Source organism: Bradysia coprophila, unplaced genomic scaffold (assembly GCF_014529535.1).
Source record: "Bradysia coprophila strain Holo2 unplaced genomic scaffold, BU_Bcop_v1 contig_732, whole genome shotgun sequence".
Lineage (NCBI taxonomy): Eukaryota > Metazoa > Arthropoda > Insecta > Diptera > Sciaridae > Bradysia > Bradysia coprophila.
In genome coordinates, this window is record NW_023503972.1 from 4616974 (window position 1) to 4638821 (window position 21848).

At 35.1% G+C, this 21848-nt stretch overlaps 1 protein-coding gene across 1 annotated transcript; it reads right to left on the reverse strand.

Annotated features, from left to right (window-relative positions):
- Nucleotides 1–1335: 1335 nt before the first annotated feature.
- On the reverse strand, nt 1336–20920 carry LOC119084266 (putative metabolite transport protein HI_1104). The gene is made up of 7 exons (XM_037194183.1): nt 20598–20920; nt 20477–20533; nt 3105–3345; nt 2596–3022; nt 2052–2532; nt 1789–1986; nt 1336–1720 (listed from the first exon to the last, which is right to left on the reverse strand). The coding sequence occupies exons 3-7, from the start codon at nt 3329–3331 to the stop codon at nt 1503–1505; spliced, it is 1551 nt and encodes a 516-aa protein (XP_037050078.1). The 5' UTR covers nt 3332–3345; nt 20477–20533; nt 20598–20920; the 3' UTR covers nt 1336–1502.
- Nucleotides 20921–21848: the final 928 nt, after the last annotated feature.

Below are 21848 nucleotides of genomic sequence, written 5' to 3' on the forward strand. Positions count from 1 at the left end.
ATCACCTTTCCATGCATACATTTAATGTCGTTTTGAAGGTATTTATTTCACTGTATTTCTGGACACAGTGCGATATTACGCACGGTAAAGAACCTATTACCTTCAACGAAGGCTAAATTTTTATAAATAAAAATCTTGCAGCATTGACCAGAAATCGAACCCCCGACACCAAATGGTTTTTGAACACAAAGCAGCGACTATAGCCATTCGGCTATAGAGTCACACAATTATGCGTATTTAACGTATTGTTGAAGCGCATATACTAAGCATTGACTACTCGATTTCATTCAACGCGTCTCTTTACATCACATTGCAATGTGTATTATAATGCAGCCTTCTTGATCGTTCAAATGAATTTCTGTATACACAAGAATTTTGGAACAAAATGTAGGACATGTTTTGCATTGGAAAGGTGATTATGGCCCGAAATTGCGAAAGACGTTGTATCTACCACGGTAGGTATGAAGGTATTTTTTCGCACTAGATGTCGATTGTCGACCCGAGGCGAAGCCGAGGTCGACAAGACGTCGTAAATAACTATTAATGAAAATTTGTCAATAAACAATCAGGATGAAACATTTAATTATCGAAATCAAAATACTACCAACAAGTGGAGCATGTGTGTCCGAAATATAATATAATCGGCATCTCTCATCTTTTATAATGGCAACATGGTAGGGTTGCAACGCAGGCCCCTCTTGGAAAATCCGTTCTGCTGCTCGGTTGCACATGCTATGGTCATTGCTTTTTAAGGGTCGTATGTATGCCAGAGTTCTCGCTTCTAGAATTCCTATACAAAAGACTTCGTTCGAGAACTACCATAAAGCATTGAACTTCCGCTGTTTCTGGTGAAATTCTTTGTGATTTTTCAATATTTTGTAGTGGATTGTACGATACATATCATCTTTCGTACCATCACCGAACCGAATACGATGACGACAATTTGTAGACTACAATCTACTTCGAGGAGTATGATGACAGATGACCATGATCATTTTTGTGGTTGATGTAAAAAAATTGGTATTGACACCTTTGCCCTCTGATCTATGTCCCAATTTAAACGTGAAATTTCTTTGCTCTTATCAACGCTCCCCAAGAACGCTAATAGACTATTATGGAGAGAGAAGGAAATATAATTTAGAACGCTTATTTTAACTTTCCCTGGGGGATTTGTCCAAAAATTGTACGTGAAAATGCAGTGACAAATACATCCCCCCAGGGAAGTTATAATTAACTGGTCTTCGGAACTCCCGCTCTGATCACAACAGTCTATAAAATCTCTTCCTCTGCTTGTTCTTCGAGATAGATAACTCAAGATGAACGCTGAAAAACATTTTCATAGAAAAAAATGGATTTTTTTTGGCAAATTTAAGTAACATTCATCAGCTTCAACTTCAACTAAGTATGTGTCGCATATTACAATCAATACAGACTAAATTGGAGCAAGTTGTTTTTTCTTATAAAAATAAATTATTTCTTTTAAATCAAAATTCCTAAACAAATCACAGTTTACTGTTCTCGTATTTGGCATGGTGTGGATGCTGCTGTTGCATGTGATGAGCTTTGTTCGCCAAATGTGGCAGTCCAGTCTCATCGGCAAACATACGATTGTCATGACCAGAATCACGTGGTAGTTTCGGTTGTTCAGCGGTACTTTCTTCAACTTCATTCGACGGCGATGTTTCCATCAGGAAGATGGTGATGAAAAATAGCACCGAACCTATGAGTGGACAATAAAATGAAGTCAGAAATGTCGGTTTGCTATTGCAAATAATTCTTTCCCCATACTTATCAAATAGAATCCGGCGTAGAAGATTGAGATCGATTCCCGGTAACCGAGAGCTTTGGCAACGGGATCAACGAGAATTGGCAAATTACCCCCAATGTTGTTCATCACGAACAAGAAAATGCCAACGGTTGTCGATCTGATTTGAAGCGGAACAATTTCAACCAAAATGGCAAACACGATTCCGAACCACATTTCAGCTGCAAAATGGGGAACGTTTTTCGTCAATTCGTTTTTCGACTTTTAAATTTCGGTCTGAACTCACCAAAGAAGTAGCTTATTCCGAGGGTAATCATAGCCCACAACGGCTCGAAATAAACTGATCCGAAAGCGAATGGCGTTGCGATCAACTGACTGATGGCCAGTACGGCTACTCGTGATTTTATCCCCATTTTCGCTACAATTTTATCCGATACCACCCCACCCACAACCACACCAATGCTACCAATGCCAATTGTCACGATGAACAACCACCATCCCAAATCAACATCGGGGAAATAAATGTTGTAGTACAGATCGGCATTGTAAGCGAACGTCATGCCACCGCTATGTCTAATCGAAGCGGCGAATGCCAACATCAGAACTCTCGGTTGCAGCAACACTTTCCACAATGAGATTTTCTTCCTATTTTGATTGGCGTTCTCTTCTCCGATAGTTTTTCGTGTCGGTTCCTTCAATGTTGTACCAGTTAGGACTGCAACGATTACAGCCAGAGCACCGGCTCCATAATAACAAATTCTCCAACCCTACAAGTGATGATGGCTAAAAATCAAAATCGATCAAAGGAAGCAAATTCATTTGGATATTACCAGTCCACCGATATCCAATTTCGTTATATATCGACCGACAGGAAAGGCGATTCCATAGCCTCCGTATATGCCCCAATTGAAAATAGCCATGACCAAGGCACGTTTCTTCTCCGGAAATATGTCGCTCATAATACCAGTGGCTAACGGATTGCAGCCCGATTCACCTGCAGCCATGATCATTCGCAGCACTACCAAATGCCAATACTTTGTCACGGATCCTTGTAGAATAATGGCAACGGCAAAAACTATTGTACAAACGGCCAACATTCGTACTCGATTGTACTTATCGGCTAGCACACCCATAGCAATTCCCACAATTGTAAAAACTAAAATGAAACTGGGACCAGCTAACAGTTGATAGTCGATACCCAAACCGTTGTAGTTCCATTCACAGTAGGCCGTTCCATTTATACTTTGAGCGATGCATCTGTTTGTAAGTTCCAGTTAAATATAAACTCGCCAATCAAGTGTCAGACGCCCTACAAGTTAGGGCCAAGATCAATACTTACTCTGTTGCATTGCTTATTGCCTTGCACTGAATAGGCAGTTCATTTCTCGTCAGTTCTGTGTTATTCAACTGACAGGCATGATCGCCATAGTCCAATTCAATGGCTGTTTGTTTCGATGTAACACCAATGAGATAGTGGCCCAATTCACCCAGAATGTAGCCGATTGTTAAGATGGCTAGTACGTAGCTATTGTAAAGAAACCCCAATTTCTTGAATACTGGCAACATTTTGACATGAAATTCTGGAAAGAGATGAAACGAAATGATTTATTAAATGTACGGAAAAGACACAGAAAACATTATTTAAGAAGATGAAGGCGTAACTTCGAACAAGATTCTACTCTGCCCTAGCATATACAATAGACAACAGACATCAAACTATTCAAAAGGCAGATAACGCTCTTGAAGACTGCTAGAAGCAATGCTTATTATGTTAGTCACTCATCAGGATATACTCATCAGTACTCATCAGGAGACTAAATTGCTAAGATACCACAGACCTTATTGGGCATGTGCAACTCTAGTGAATCATAATTAAACTGAAATTTTCTACTCATCACAAGACTGTTCGTTTGAAAACAATGTTCTGACGCAAAGAAATAAACTTGAATCGTGTGAACCGAATGCATCTCAAATTATCTTCATTAAGATGCTACAAATCTTGTCTAATAGCTTTTCGATCCATCTGTTTGGATGAAATTCGATTTCAATGCCACGACTCAGGAAAATGGTGCCAATGTCATGTTAAACTTAAGAAACATTGTGCCAGCAAAACTTTTCCCGTTATCTACACATATTTGGAGTCAACAGCAAAAAGTTATTTAACTGAAAGAGGTGAGATGGTAAAAAGAAAATTTGTTTTCCGCCATATCCACCCATTCCTCTTATTTTCTGTTAGTTTTCTGAAGAAAATTTAAAATTTCCGGATTTTCTTTCCGTCTTTTAAACTCTATTTTTCAGTGACATCAACTGTCGATAAACAAAAAAAATATATTTCATTTCAACAGGAAGAACAGGAAAAAAATGTCTGACGTTGAAAATATTCTGGCAAAAGGGAGCTTACGAATGAAAGTTTAGGTAAAGGCTGGAGCAGTGCCAGACTGGGTACCAAAACGCTCGAAAAATTGCAAAAGCCCTGTCATAAAAAATTATTCATGCAAACGGGAACGGATTGGCTCATTAGTAACGTACTGATCTTCCTCCAAGATTCGAGTTCAATCCAGGTAACGCACTGTCGCTTGACAACGCTATGATCCAGGTGAAGATAAATTATGAATTCTAGTTATGGTTAGGATACTCAATACAATCAAGAAAAAGTTTGTAGAAGAATTTTCACTAGCCGAGCAACACAATCTTCATTTCTATATAATTCGCTAGATATGATCAGCTCATTGACATTTATATCTAATGTTTATCGGAACAACTGATCATGTTTAGCGAATTATATGGAAATGAAAATTGTCTCATGCGGCTCGGAACGTGGAATTTTTAGTTTATAGTTTCTTCCACAGACTTTTTCTAGATTGTACTTAGTATGGGAAAGACAATCCGCACCTGGCTACCTCAAGAATATTTACAAATAGTAATTTTAAAGTTTACATCGAAAGTCAAAGGCAAATGTAATTTCCAGGAAATTCCTATTTACTGAAAAATAGGATGAAATGTCGCATCTTATCCCAACTATCTGCCACAACACAAACATATATTTTTAGAACTACCCACAACTTTGTTCTGAATTACACTTCCGATATTTCTACGGAAACATAGAGATGCGAAAATGTGCAGTGCATGTTTCGTGAAATGTGGGACGTAGTACTAGTTAAATGAATTTTTAATTAAATATCGGAAAAATGGGAAAATAGGATGTACTTGTACATTTTGTTGGCAACAATATTTCCATTGCAACCTCTTTTACTACTGTATGTGAGCCTCAACAGCATAACCGTATTACAGCCAAGTTGGTAAATATTGTTGATTGCATTTTACTCTTTGAAAATGTAAAATTATCTGCAAGAGAAGGTAATTAAATCTCAGCGGCGTTGTTGGAAACGACCAATACAATATCTAGCAGATAGCACGCTAATAATAATCACGACTATGGAAATTGCCTAGTAATTCAATTGCGGAAGTCCTTGTTGAGGCGTGGAAGTAATAGTGGAAATAATAGAAATACAAAATTAAAATTAATAACAAAATGGTCTCTACATTCTACATCCATTCAGCAATTGTAGATCCGATTCTCGTAATTAATTGGTTTCGTTTTGTATTTATAACGAAATTAATGTCAACATCGTAATGACGAGAGTGAAGAATTAATTACGCGGATCTGGTTAAAGAAGGTGAATAGCAAAAATGTTTACTTTTGTATTAATTCTTCACATTACATTGAACATTCTCCAGACATTATGGTATGTTATTTATGGTACATTATATAAAATCGAATCGTGACCAATGCCAAGGATGACAATTGCACGTTGGTTGGTTTGAACTAATAAATTAATTCGAATAAACGGACATTGATCGGTTGGTTGTGCCAAAGCACCTAGCAGGCTAATAGAGGTTTTTACACGTCAAATAGAGTAGTTTTTTGATACCAATAATACCATAAGCAGCCTTAATGGTAATTTTGCAATGACATTATGAAAAAAAGGTATGGAAATATTCGCATACTTCGATTAAAGTACTACTTTATTTTTTTCTATTATACTGCTAGATGCTTTGGTTGTGCTGAATATTTATAGTTTACAAATGCAACTTTATAGCTCCGGTAGTCCGGTATACATTTTCTAAACCACAAGTCCAGCAGAAAATGCTTCAAATTACAGTTGCTGATTCAGATAATAAATAACGGATTTCTGCTCAAATTTAGCCGAAAAACTAACCCTAAACGCCCTAAAGTGTTCTTTACGGTAAAACTAGATATGAGAGGTTGATAGTGGTAAGAAAATTTATGTTCCAGAGCTAAATTCGAGGACAACTAATTTTTGATCAAATCTTTCCGATCCTGTAATTATTCGAGTAGAGAAGCCGAGTCTCAAATTTACACTGCAACGGTATGCACTGCACATTCATCGTGACAATATGCATGGTTGATGTCGTTAGTCGTTTCCAAGGTGAGACTAGTAGTAGCTTTTAATAGTTTTTTTGATTTTTTCGTTGCGTTAGGGTAGGAACTGCTAGAAGTTCCCGTAATCGTCACATTTTTACGGATTTTTTCAATATGGCCCCATTTGACCTAAAAATTACATGCAACCTTTCTAATGTCATGTCACTCCACACTACCCTATACGACTCATTCACTTGAAGAAATTCACGCCGTGAGTGTGCCTAAAATTTGAATTTTAAGTAAACGATTCGATGAAAAAGTGAAAGTGAAAGACCTCTCCTCACTTTCCATTTTGAATTTCTACCGCACTTACAGCGTGAATTTACTTAAGAAAGGTGCGTGTCGGTTTTCGATCACCTCCGAGGATTTTTTTTTTAAATATGTCTTTGACTTCTAGGGATCGACACCTTTCTAGTCACTGGAAAATGCGTTCGATTTAGAAAGGACGTTTTTTATAGACTTCACATGCTTCACATAAAACAAGCATATCTTGCATAAATTGAATAGAATTTGAATTAAGATCAAAGCTTTCAACCGTAATTATTGAAGCATCCTGAGCTACGTAATCACATAGTCTGTCACTTTTGACAATTGAGCCCAATCTTGCAAAATAATAATCCCAGTTCAGTTCCCTTGACATTACTATTGCTCTGTTTTCAAAAAGCTTGATTCGATGCGTTTTTACGTTTTTATGCGTTACCATTCGTTTTCATGTAAACTTCAATTGCGTTGCTCAACTCAGAAATAATTATTTTTTTGGCAATTATGATGATCTGTTCTGGGGTATTGTTTATGAAGTTCTGTCAAAACTGTTCTGAAACAATTTATTTTAATGATACTAGGGCTATTCAATGGAAAACCTGCCGCCATCATCAATGTATAATTAACGATTCTTTTACTTCATTTCTTCAAAGTATTTTCAACAAATTGCTAACAAAATCTGCTACTTCATTGGTTGTATTATTTCATTTTGCTATATGAAACCACATTAGCCAAAGCACATCGCATCGGAATATTGTAGAAGTTCAATGGAAGAAGAAACTTAAAACCTCAAAATGGTTGTCATTCTTGTCAAGCAGTAAAACTAATACTTGAATCATGTGCATCTTCAATTTGCCAAAAGCACTTGACAAAGAATATAATTACCACCAGCCGTTTAGAAAATCTAAATTTTTGTGATACGAGGACGGTAATAATAATTTTATGATTGATATTAACTAAAATGGCATACCTAGAGTACACCTTGTAATGGAATTTTATTCGTTTTTAATTTAAAGTCGAGAAAATCCGTCGTTAACATAATTGAAACTAATTTAATCTAGTTGCAAACAACTAAACAATTAATCTGCATAATCTACGAAATATAATTGTTGGTCCATTAAATGTTTATGTGTCTTTAAACAGATACAAGTTCCGGGCTTTGTAATTTTGTTTTTCTTTATTCGACAATGATTTAATGTAAAAAAAAACCGGTAATGCCGTCATACTATGTATACCAACAGCAAATTACGAGAAATGTATAAATAATGTCTATTGAACGCAGAATATTGTGTGACCGGCTATTTGTTTTCGAGTGTAAGAATGTTAACCATTAATTATTATGCCTCTCGATGTGATAGATAGACGAACTTGTATCAAGTAAAAAAAATCGTTCAACCTTGAAAATGACACCGACACCGAACTTTTTTTTTCGTTTGGCGCTTGTATTAACGCCTAAGAAAACATCACTTTAATTCAACGAAAGAAAATTGATATTTTACCTCTTCCACTCTTCACTACAGATCCGTTGTACAAGCACTTCAATTGAAAGGTTGAAATGAAACACATAATGCTAATAGACTGGCGGAAATGTGGCCGTGTAAATATGTATGGGTATAAATCATGGTATTCTTCAAATCAATATATTCGACAAGTTACCGGGGTTTTAGATGGGTCAGATGTAAATCCGCCGTTCAGATGGGTGATATTCATCAATACAGTGAAATCCAACCTTTTAATCCCACTCTTCCTAACTCCAACTTCAAATTACATTGGTGCGAGCGAGACATAGTTTCGTCTCACTCGCGACAGTGTAATTCTCATTTAACTTAAATTCGGAATAGCTCATGATCCTGACATCCTAGAATTTCATTTCTTCATGATATACAAATTAAGACAAAAGTCTACTAATAGGTTCTCGGATTCATAAGTCACATGTGACGGATGTCGATGTACGTGGAGCTAGTGGAATGCAGATTTTACAAAAATTAAAGATGATTTTACAATGTAACTCGTTCAGCTACTGTTTTGCAGACATAAAATTACCCATTTTCGTTACTTCTTCGCTTCTACTATTGCTCTCTTTTGCCATTTGAAACAGCATGGTAAAATAGAGCAATTAGAGAAGCATAGGAGACTAACTTTAACAAATGGGTAAATCTATGTGTGCAGAACAGTATTGCATCCTCTAGGTTCGATCAAGTTTCGAAGGTAGAAGAACATGAGCAGACTTCTGACTAAATGACTAAACTCCACAAATTAGATTTTTTTTGCTGCAAATGACTTCTCTTTGTACCTATTTGTTTCGATAAAGCAAATTATTTTCTGCATTGTTCATGCTACCATACGACGACACATTGAATTCCGATTGGACAAAGTAAGTTTTTCCGCACCGTACTAATTAATGGTACAGCAAATAGAAACGAGCGGAAAATGAAAGCAGTTACCAAAAGTAATGGATGATATCGACAGAGGGTGGACCAACTGTAGTGAGATCATTTAAATTGTATAGTATTCATCGATGTTCATCGATGTGAATATAACTAAAATGAGGTGCGAAGATATACCGCAGCCCTATTAAAAAATAGCCGACCCATATACCTTGTTTTACAGTACGGGTTATCACAGGTTGAAGTTGTTAGATGCAGAAAACAATAAGAGTATTTTTCATCTATTAATAGCTGCAGTGCTATGCCAAAATAACGTATTGAATTTAACGTGCGCTTTGGAGAGCTTTCAAAGGTTTGAGCTTCTTTTGTGTTCGATTCGAAAAGCGCAACATTTCAAGGGGATACAAAAATAGCTGAAAGCTTGCGAAAGCTCTTCACAAGCAGCGTCACATATGTGATCCGTTGTTTTCAGAAGAGAGAATTCAAAAAATCAGAATTATTACTTCTTGATACACAAACTACTATTACTTCTACTTGTCACACAAAAATTTTCCTAATCAATCGACCCATATCAAAACTTTGACTTTGCTAGTCAAAATCATTCCGATTAGAAAACCAATAGAACATTGGACCGAATAAAATGCTTAGTATTGAAATGAATATGCAAATTCCATCAAGGTAAACTTGATCAACATGTGGACACTATAGTTATGTTAATATGGAGGGAAAAAAAATGGAAGCAAACAGAAACATTGTAAAATATTCTAATTAAATTGAAGTTTATCAGAATTATTAATTAAATAAATGCAAGTCAAATACAAATAAATATTGACTTAATAATCGACATGTCACAGTGAATAGCACAACGTGTTTTAACATCTGGACGTAAATGTTTTTGCTACAGTTTTTTATGATGATGGCGTTCTGTGGTCTAATAATAGACAAACGGAATTCTTTGCATACCAATTTATGAGTAGGCAGGCGGAACATGTGAAATTAAGAGTTTGATTTTTTCACCTGCTCAGGTAGTTTCCGAATAAGGTTTTAATGCAATTAAGTGTGGCCAGAAGTAGTGTTTGACTGTGTTAACAAAACGTTAGGTCACTGCTTCGATCTGAGAGAGATTAAATACTTCTTTCGATGCTTCTAAATTATCATTTCTCATCAAGCCATGTCAACAGTGGTGATGATGATACAATTCACGCCATAAGTGCTCCCTCAATTTCAAACATAACGCATATAGGGACATTTTAGCGCATAGTTTTTGACATTTGTTAAATGGTTTCAGTTGAAAATATTTACATTTTTGGCGGGATTATGACGTGAATGCTCTAATAACATTTTGCCATCTTATGCCATTTTGCAAACGTAAACTCTAGCGAATTATAAGTGAAATAAAAGTTCAATTTATCACTAACCCTGGTAGCTCGTGACCACCATGCGAAACAAAGTTAGCTTTAAATATAAGTAGCTGAGAGCGTATGAATGTTTTTCCAAACCTTCATCAGTCACAAATGTAGATACACGGTGTATCTATTCAAGAATCAAAAAACCGTCGTCATATGGGGTGTGTGGTAAACTGTAGGTGTGAAGGTATGAAATAACTGTCAAACGTACTTACAGATGTTGGATAGAAAAAATTATTTATTACGAAAAATAAGTCAAAGGTATACGGAGAATGGCTGGTGGAGAGGCTACACTTCTCTTTCTTTCGAGAGGGACATATTAAATAGCAAAAAAATTGATCCTGAGTAGCGCAATCGACAACGTATTAGTTTCGATGCGTTTCTATGCGTTACCATTCGTTTTCATGTAAACTTCAATTTTCTTTTGTCAATTATGACATTCTAGGGTATTGTTTAGTATCAGATAGAGAAGCTTCCACTGTAAGTTCTGAAACCGACTTTTTTTATGTAAATAGATCAATCTGCCGCCATCATCAAAGTCTTTTACTTCATTTCTTCATAGTGTTTTGATTACAAAATCTGCTACTTCATTGTTTTTACTATTTCATTTTGCTATATAACATGAAACCACATTATGAAAAAAGCACATCGTATGTTTCTTTTTTAGTCACTGTCGATAACACAATCTCGAATATTGTAGAAGTTCAATGGAAGTAGAAACTTAAAACCTCAAAATAGCTCGAAGCCTACACAGCCACAAAGAAACTAGATGATCGGAGTAGCTCGCAGTTAGCTCGACTTTCAAAAATCAATAAAAGTAGTGTACACACAGATTAAAGTTGATCCCTTTTTGCTTTCCAAGAAATTTTTTATCGCGTAAAGTGTACCGTAGACATATGTGTGTTGAGATGACAACCTAGTCTCTCGCTACATAATGCAATGTGATATTTCGTTTTCCATATATTATAACCTCAAGCTTACGGCAGAATGAAAAAAATTTTGTTTCAGGACAGTCATGTTATTCCGTCTCAACTATTTTTTTCTTATTCTCGCAATGAATTGCAACTTTCTGAATATATTTTGCTGTTGCTGCGGTGTTCTTTTTATCAGACATAAAAAAGTGATCTAAAAACCCTTGCTCTTCGTTCGCTTGTTACTTTTATTTAAAAAAAAAAATCTTGATTCACTACCATGTATAACCCGACTAGCGCAGCCATTCCATAGCGAGACGTCTATGTTTAATGAAGCTTAACTAAAGTAGAATAATTATACAATAAAAGCGAAAAGAAGTTTTTATCTTTTATTTAAATAAAACTTTACTTGTCCAATTTGCCCACACTTTAAGACTTAAGAACATTCTGAACGGCTGGTGTATACACTTATACATTACACTCAAGGTGAACTGGAAATTGAAAACAACGAAGGAAAAAAAGTAATAAAATTTATACAAAATACATAAGACGAAAAGAATTCCACATTCGGTTTTCGTTTTATTACAAAGCACAAATCTAAATTAATGTTCATGACTAACGAACGCTTGTATCATTAAACTATTAATAATCGGCTCTAGTTGAAATTGATCTCAAATTTATTAAAATGAAAAATGTGAAAGGGTCCATTATGCATTGCAGATACGAAACCAATGCCTTATCATAAAGACAATCGTATACTAGAAGCTAAGTTTTCGAAAAATTTGGTTTTTACAACATGAAATTATTGATAATGTGTGCTTACGAGTCTATTATCATAGCGTCGAATGTTACCACGAGCGCCTAATGACTTAAAAATTAAATAATTTTTTTGTTCTTTTGTGTCATTTAGGGCTCCAGTCTTTTTTTGGCCCCACGAGCTCTTTTCCAAAGTGTCTGTATGGAAAACGCATCACTGTCTCAGTAGATATTCCACATAAGGGGCCATTCAAATAGTGCGCACGCTGTTTAGTTGCGATATTTGAGTCCCCCCTCCCCCCTTGCACGTCTTTGCACGTTTTTCAAAACCCCCCACTGAAATGAATAATGATTTATTATCCTGAGACGATCACTGTAAATTCATAACTCGAGATAAAAATGAAAAGTCCAGTTGTCATGTGTTTATTCACCTCATCTTCGCCTTGGATCTAATAGTCATTTATGCATTAATTTGATAAGCGAATCGTCGTTGTACATAGTAAGCTAATACCAAGAACTTTCAAATGAAACGATGATGAAGGACGACCGTTTTAGGTCAGACATTAAGTTTCACCAAAGTATTAGCCTTATTGCGCGCTAGCTACAAACCAAACAACATTTTACCTAACAGTTATTATCATCTGCTATTGGCAAGAGCAGAAGACAAAAACAAGCAAAAAGCTCAATATTTTCTTTATGTATAGCAAAACGAATGACTGAACTAATGAAGTAAAAGATTGCCTATCAGCTTGAATCAGACCTCGCACTCAAAAATGGCGTGCCTTATTAAGGAAATAAGGAGGTTTTTTAAAAAAATAAGGAGAAAATAAGGAATTTTTCGGTTGAAATTAAGGAGAAAATAAGGAGCTTGGAAGTAAATTTTTGGGTAAAAATCTTGATGATTTTTTATACGCACACCCCCTGCACGCTTTTTTAGGCTCATAATCAAAAATTACGAAGTTTGTCAAAAATTCCCATACCCATATTCAACGATTTTACACTAATTTAATCCACTTAAATCCACTTAAACGCAATGGGCCACGTTCAGAAACGAAACGTTCATGACATCTGGGTAAACTTTCACGACCAAAGTACATCGTGAGAAATCTAACCTCAAAGTTAAACTTGACAGCGTTAACTCAACGAAACGAATGTTCACTCAGTGAAGAATTTTTCGTTCCTGAACGCGGCCTATGAATTACCATGGTTTAATAGTAAAAGTTAATTTGAAATTATTAACCTTAGCTTACCGCTACTTTCTTATACCATGTCAATTGTTTATTTTGTGGACTGTGAATATTTACGTGTAAATATTAATACAAATAATCCACACAACCCACAAAATAAGACTATGGCTCTTTACAACATTCCATTGGTTGTAGGTCGTGTTTTGAACCTCAGGATAAAACTGTACATTTCTCAATATGCTACATTCCTTAATTTTCTTTTAGGTGAAGTAGAGATTTGAGGTCAGAATTATATCAAATTTGTAAACAACACAATAATTTGATCAAATGAATTTAAGTTTATGTAGGTCTTGTTTTTTTGTATGTGATCTACCACCAAATAGTTTGTTGGGAAAGTTTCCCTCTTAGTACATCAGTGAAATAATAAAATAATGATTCTTCCCATAGATGACTTGGAACAGGTAGATTCCATTGACCTTTTCAAGCCTCCAACACAAGTGGCGTCCACCAAAATTTTGAAACTTTGGGACCCCCTCGCCCACTGTGCTCTATTGTCGTTAGATTGTTTCTTAGACTGACTTTTTGTAAAGTCGATGCTTTAGCTGACTTAGTATGACCGCGCTTTTTAGCGTGAGACAGAGGCAATTCTTTCCAAACATTCGTCCGTTACCTTCAATTCTACCCTCCCTCCCCTTCTTCAACACCGCTCTTCCCATTGAGTGGGAAGGTAGCAAAATTACTGTAATCCACGTGGATATTTTTCTTCAGTAAAATCGACAACAAGGAACTACATTTCTATGGTTTGTTTACTAGCAGTAGGAGATCGGGTGAAGATTTACGATGACCCTATTGCTCAGTATTCTGCCGCGCAGCGATTTTTTTTTATTATCTGTTATCCAAAAATGTAGTTTTCTCGTCAAAATTATTGAAAAATAAGGAAAAAAAAGGAACTTTTTCAAAAATAAGGAGGAATAAGGTGGTTTTTTCAAAAATAAGGAAAATCAGGAAAATAAGGAGTAGTACGACCCCTGGCTTGAATACAATACTTGAAGCGAAGAAGTAGTAGAAGATTTTGAAATATGCTTATCGATTGCTCCTGAAAAATGTGCGTGATGCGTGAAACATGTCAGCAAAGACTGAAATCTTTGTGTCTATCAGTACTCGCAAAAGGTATGGAAATCTAATCCATCCGAAAATAGAATGAAAGTAGGTCTTCAAGGCAATAAAGATTGGGAAACCGACTAAAAAGAAAGTCTCGTTCGTTTATTGTGATTTATTTAGTTCCAAAAATACTGCATTTCATCAACAATTTTTGTACACTAGAGAGAACCGAAGTGAAAATCTACTCAAAACGAATGATTTAGGAGTGTCTGTTGGTAGCCTCATTTCTTCTGCACATTTTCTTTCGTAAAAAGAACGTAAAAGAATTTCAAATTTTTTTTTGGCATCGAGTGCATCTAATAAATAAATTCTATTCAACGAAAAGTAAAATTGTTGATGGTGATGATCGAAAAATAAAAACTTTAATTTAATCCAACCTTAGCCTCATTTGTTTCCAGTAAACAATCCGCACTGAAAGACAAATACACGACACCATACATTCGTACCCGATGACTTTTAATGAAATTAATTTAAATTGGAAAATCAACAACATCAATATGATTGCACCATTTGATACTATTGGATTGTATAACTATTTGTGTCGTGTCGTCTTGAATTGTTTTAAATAGAAATTATATATAAGCAATTGTTGCCGCCGGTCGGCACAGCACGGAACCGTGGCGTTTTTATCCGTTATACACCACAGATGTATCTCGTCTCCCATTCTTATTTTATTTAATAAATTTCGAGAGCCATTGATAGATGACTTGATTGAACTGTGTGCTGTTGTGTATGACTTACATTTTACGTAGAGCCTATAATAATATCGTTAAATGTTCTTAATTTATTCTTTCAGATGGATTCGGAATATCATATCGCCATCAATCGTGTAGTTTATTGAACAATTTGTATTATTTGCAGACTCGGTATTTTATATGAATTTAAATTCCAAGCATTTTATGTTGAGTTCAAGGTAGTTGCTGAATCTCTGATTGTTCTGCCTATAATACATAAAAAAACGTATAATTATGCTCGTTGTCTACACACGAATATTTTTTTTTCGTTCTTGTTACTTACTGTCTATCAAACTGTTCAGCAACACTTCATTTTCTATGATTTATTAGGGTGGTCCCCATTTTTCCGACCAGAAAAATTGCTGGTGTGAGAAAATATTTTCTCGAAATTTTACAGTGGACAGAATTTACTTCAGCTGTTTCCTAGCATGTCCATGCATATAAATAAATCTGCTTGTATGTCATTGCAAGGCTTCTTTAACGCACTGTTGTGTGTAACTACTCTACCCTCTAACCAAATAAACAAGTAAATGCAATTTTGTTTGTATGAGTGCAGCTGAAAAACAGCTGAAACAAACTCCTGTTTATAACTTTCACTGACGTACTCTGTATCGATATTCAAATAAATTTTCAAGAAAATCTCAGAGAATTAGGAAAGTTCGGTGATTCGTTAAATAGGCACTGCCTGACTGTCAGACATGATTTAATTCACTTTAAATAAGGGATATAAATTGGTCATTATTCCATGCTACGTATTTTACTATATTATGTAACTGCTAGTGTAACCCATAATTTTTGCTAACATTCCAACACGAAAATGTCATAAAGTCTCAGCCTTTGTCACTTTGCTGATCAATATTGAAAATGGTGGTAGCGGGTGTGGGATTAGGGAATTTCTTAATATACCAAATAAATAAGAGGCGAAACCCTCAGATCTTGTTGTACGAGGCGGCACCGAGAGCTCACATAAAAACGACACTATTGATTGCCCTAGCGTTTCAAGTTACGAGTTGGGAATAGTTGACAGGGGTGGTTGATGCCTTCAGTTACTCTTAAGGTAAAATGTCGTAGTACAGTGTAAAATCGTTAAAATTTAATTCGGTCACTTAATGAAATGCTGTTTTGATACTCAAATGTAATAGATTTTTGTATAATTCCATTACATTTCATCATGGCCATAGACAAATGTCAGCTCTATTTATATGTGAACCAACTTCACCGCTATGACATTTCATAGATATTAACCGGAGTGAAGTTGTTTCCACCGAATATGAGCTCCACAGAATGAAGTACTGAAAAAATTGCGCCTCTACTGGCCAAGGTACTACTGAACGAATGTTTCCTATGAATATTTCTTTTCAGAAAGGTCGCTTAGAATTACGGCATGATTGTTCCTATTTTCAATGAATTTGCAGCACAAGGATACTACGTATTCTGAATTCTATGCTCGTGATAAATTTGAATTTTTTTCGCATTTCATTTTAAATTAAAGGTTGAGTGGAAGGATCGTTTGTCGCACACATGAGCGAGTCAATAGAGTGTCCATGAGGCAATAATATAGAACCTTGAAACTATGACAAAAAGTGTAATGTTCTAACCACCCTAATTGGACGTTCAATTATCCATATTTTTTTCTATGGAAGTAACGCAACACAACACGCACAATTCGATGAATTGCCCATTTCAATTATCGTCTAATTAAAAATGCAAATGAAAAAGCATAAAATTCTTCCACTCAACAGACACAATCGTTTAAGTACCATATCTGTTCTGTATTTAATTCGATTGCATACTTGAACAATGTTTCAGCATTTTTTGTTGTTGTTGAAGTTGTTCATATTACTATCACTTCTAATGGTAATATGAGAGCCGGGAGTTTACTCTTTTTTTTTGCGCTAATAAGTGTCGTTTGATTAATTACCAGCAATTTGATTGGAATCTGTTGAGATACGGCGAATGATACACTCATTTCAATTGAAATTAATTCCGTAGACACCGAAACATTACCATTTCGTTTATGCGGATTGCATATAGGTCTATCGTTATACCTACAATCTACAATCTAATAATCTTTTGTTCGGTTGAGTGTTTAGCTCTTTTTTTTGCTGCTTAAATCGGAATATAATTTCTGTTCGGTAGCGGTAGACTTGAAATATTTTCTACGCAAATGAGTTAGTAGGTTACGATAATTAGTTGATTGTGGTTAATTAGCTGACTCTTCGAACGACAACAAACAATTGTAATGTAAGAAATATTGTGGGAATTTCGATGTTGTGCATTGAAATGCATGTAAATTGAGTGAAGATGATGAGACATCTATCTAATCATTTTGGGACAGAATGTGATAGTAAGTTGATGGCACGCACGCAGTACTTTATAATAGCTATACTTTGATGATGAGTTTTGTAGAATTTTTTATGGCTTGAGGCTCGCTTGGTACTTGTTTCTTAGGTGAAAGCACTGGTTTTCAAAGGGTATAAGAATGAATGCCAACTTGAAAAAATAAAAAATCAATCGCCACTGTTGACCGTTGGCGACTCGCTTCACGAACGAATAATGCGATAACCAATGTCTTACTCTATGCCCTGATCACTTAAACTTTGCAGTCTTTTATATCTACTTCCATAAAAGTGTTCAGCTGTTTCGATTGCAGTTAGAATTCAATTATGAAAGGTCCTCCGGAACTTAATGAGGCTTACAATCGTTGATGGTGGTCTCGTCCAGAGGTACTATCTGAAGACTTACGAGAGTTAGATCTTGTAACAACTGCACTAAGACTTTTAATAACAAGAGTTTTTATCACGAAAACTTCCCCGCTGAGAATTCTAGCCAAATTTTCCGGTCGTAAACAAACTTAGGTATTGAAAGGAATAGTATTTTACATGACTAGGGATAAAAAATATGAAAAGTAGAGTTTTCCAGTGATTTTTGTTGATCCGAGGCGGAGCCGAGGTCAATAAACACATGAAAACGAGAATTTTCATTTTATTACCGAGTTATGTAATGGATTTTACATGCTGAGGGCTTCGAAGGAAGTGCTTGAAACATGAAAAGTACTGTTTTCGACGCATGTGGCATGTAATAGTAGATTATTCACCTCTGTCCACATGTTTATTTAGACACTTGGGGAGTTATTGCATGAGCTGAAGGCGAATGGTATAACCCCAAGTGTCTAAATAAACATGTGGACAGAGGTGAATACGCTATTTTATTTACCAACGGCGAAATAATAGTACTTTTTCACTGCTATTATTTCACCTAGGTAGATAAAATACTATTACATGACAAGGGACAAAAAGATCAAAAATAGAGTTTTCGTGTGAATTTTGTTGACACTTCTTCGAAAACAGTATTTTTCATGTTTTAATCACTACTTTCGACGCCGTAACATGTAAGATCCATTACAAAGCTAGGGACTTTGCAATTGTCCCTTGCCATGTAAATAGCTATGATTACTATTAACTTGATTTACATACAAAAAATGGGGCCTAGTACCCTTTCACTCCTACAGCTCTATCTCACTATACACACTCTGGATTTTATTTTTCTTGATCATGAATACCCAACTTTTTTTTGTTTTTTTTTCTTGCACATTAATTCAACGGGCTATAGTCCCGACTGACTTGACTTGACTTGAGTAAACAAACTTGCTCCTGTGAACACTCCCATGAGAACATTGCACGTGAGAACTTTGGCAAGGTCCCAACTGAATATATAAAATTATAAAACCACACACTAGGTAGTTCTAGCTCAGGAAAGGCATAACCAAATATGTCCATCTTCGAACTAAAACCCACAATCAACACTACCTTTCAGAATAAAATTGTTGTGCATTGTTGCCCTTGTCTCCCTCTAAAATAAAAACAGATTGTAGAAAAGAGGCTAGGTTGCTCCCGTATAACGCATACACAAAAAAAAATCAAACTTACATACAGTCTATGTCGTTGATTCACATTATAAAAGCGACAATTTGATAAAAAAAAAATGAAATGATATTGAAGTTAGTGATGATCCTTTACTTGTATTATAGTAACTATATTCAGTTTACCTCCAGCAAGAGAACGAAATCATTTTAAATTTGTAGAAATTTCTATCTTGTTGACAATATTATGTGACGGTTTGACGTCTAACATCCATTGAATTATTAACTATGAACTTCAAACTTCAACAGAATGGCAAAACCGTTGAATTGAATTACTGGATGCATACAATGAACATCCTATTGTTGCAATATCATTCTCCATCGTATAACATGTGATGTCTTTGACAACGACAGATATTTTATGAAATGAAAAGACGCTGTTGACTCTTACAGCTGGATTTGTTGAATGGGAAAATGGATTTAGTTTGTGCAACACGTTGTACAATGGTAATTTTCTCCAGGCCATGTACTAGCTGTGCTCGTACAAATCAGAGACAGAACGTTTGGTAAAAGAAATCCAAGAGTGACGTTGTTGCTTGTAAAGACAATGTTTTCTGCAATTAGTAATCAGAATAAACCCAAAAAAATGCTTTCTGAAACTGAGCTGCGAAGAGTGACTTTTTCATACATAATTTGGGTGACGTATGAAGAATCTTTTTTCACTGTTTCACTGGATGTTTTACTGTTTGCCACTAGTTACAAAAATAAGTTACTTTTGTCACTACTCGCTTTGCTTGTTTAATATCACATCTAGTGACAACAACATACCCCCTTGTGCAACTTGTTGCATAAATAACTATACAAGAACTATATTATTTCTAGAAAAGGAACTGTGAAATACACTTAGAAACTCAGCTGTTATTGACAACGACGACCAAGATGAACAAAGAGCCATGAAACGAGTTCTTTTAAACAGCAAAATGTTATGATAAACAAATGAAGTAACAGATTTGTGTCGAACAGTTAAAATTAGTTAGTATTTTTCTCCCCTCCGCAGAAACTTCAGGAGCCTTTGTTGTGAAAAATTTTGCAAATTCCATTATCTCTAGTGACTTGTGACTCTCGCTACGCTCTCACCCTCAAAACAATTTCGAACTTTTCTTCCCTCGTTGAAAAAATAACTATTATTTGACGTAAAAAGTAAATCTGAGCAAAAAATTATTCTACGACATGCGTCGAGAATGAACCGTTTTTTATAATGTCCATTAATCCTCCTGTAGGCATTTGTTTTTTTGTTAGATGTAAAAAAACAGTGCCGTTTTGAGCACTTACGTAGTATACTATTTTGCTTAGATCTAATACTTATTTCGATAGAAAATGGAAAACATTGAAAAATCGAAGATTTTTATTTTGAAGTACTAGACTTTGAGTAGCAATTTGAGGAGAGAAATAGTTTATCGTTAACGCAATGTTTTAGAAAACAATATTTTGCTCAAAATGAAGAGCTGTTTAGATTTTAAAAAAATAGGAAAAAACGGTCTTAGCCTCTCAAATCTGGCATTCAGTTACATTCCTTTTAAATATGACATATTTTTGACTTACCTTTTTGAGGGGGTATCCTTAATAATTATATGGCTGGATATTAAGTTCACTTCGGACCTTTAAAACATTTTTTTAAAATTAAACTCTGAACAATCTAATTCACAATTATTATTTAACCAACCAATTTCAATGTCCCCTAAGTGGTCACCGACTGAACTTAAAACAAAACACCAAAAAAACACACACAAAAAAGATGAAAACTAAAACGTCTCCGTACAAACACAATATTTATTATGCAGACGAGATGTGTAATATAGTCGCCAATAAAAATACGATCTTACTCCACCATCTAACATAAACGTTATGAAGTCTTAGCGCTAAAGCTCTTGGCTTATACCACATCATTAAAAATCAAAATATTTATGAAACAACAAGTCGACGGAAATACCAACGCACATTGAGTTTAAAGCATTTGAGCTATAATATGTTGGTGGTGACGTAAAAATCGTAAAGCACTTTTAGCATTCTGCTAAAATGATATAGGAAAATTGTGTGTTTGATATACTCCCTCCATTCTCTCCTATATATAAATATAACGACCGACCACTGGTATATATGCTGCTGCTTTGTGGCTGCTTCAAACCCAAACGCATTGTAATCGTGATGTAAATTCGCATGCTGTATAACAATCGTTCGGTTGGATTAGTATAGTGTGAATCGACAAGCCAACAACATCGAAATGTAAACCTGAGAAAACATTCGGATTCCGTTTGCTCTGTACAAACATTTTAATTTCGCGATGAATTGAAGGATTTTCGATTTACAAAAATTAGAAATTCAAATAAGATTTTGCATAATCAAGTGTCCAAATCGAAATTTTTTTAATTCCGAATTGTTTCCTCTGACGAAATGCTGTCAGTTTGGAATGAATTATTTTTAGATAGAGAAAGATTAGAGAATTGATTTTAAATCAACGAAAATTTCCGGCTTTATTTTGAGCTTATAATGTAGACTCAAGTCCTTCTTGAGAGCAGTTGAAAAATTTACTGCTACCTTGACTTTCCGATTCAGAAATATCTTGAAAGCGACTTATGCCAATCGATCAATCCATCATTCAACTAATTGAACAAAACTTCGTGATTTATATAAATAAGTTCACGGATTGTCTGCTTAAAGATTGGCCATGAAATTTTCTGAATTTCTTTTTCAATTTCTAATTGCTTCTTGGAAGAGCATTCACTATTATCGAAAGAAAATTTACTAGAAATGACTTTTCAACGTATACGGTTGAAAGCTTTTGGGATCTTGACTTCCTTAATTGAGTCAATTTACCAAGAATAAAATGTTGAAAATAAAAATGAAAAGTATTTACCAATTCAGCGCTACGTTTGCATCTCTCTTATAATTCAATGGTAAAATGTAAGAAAAATAA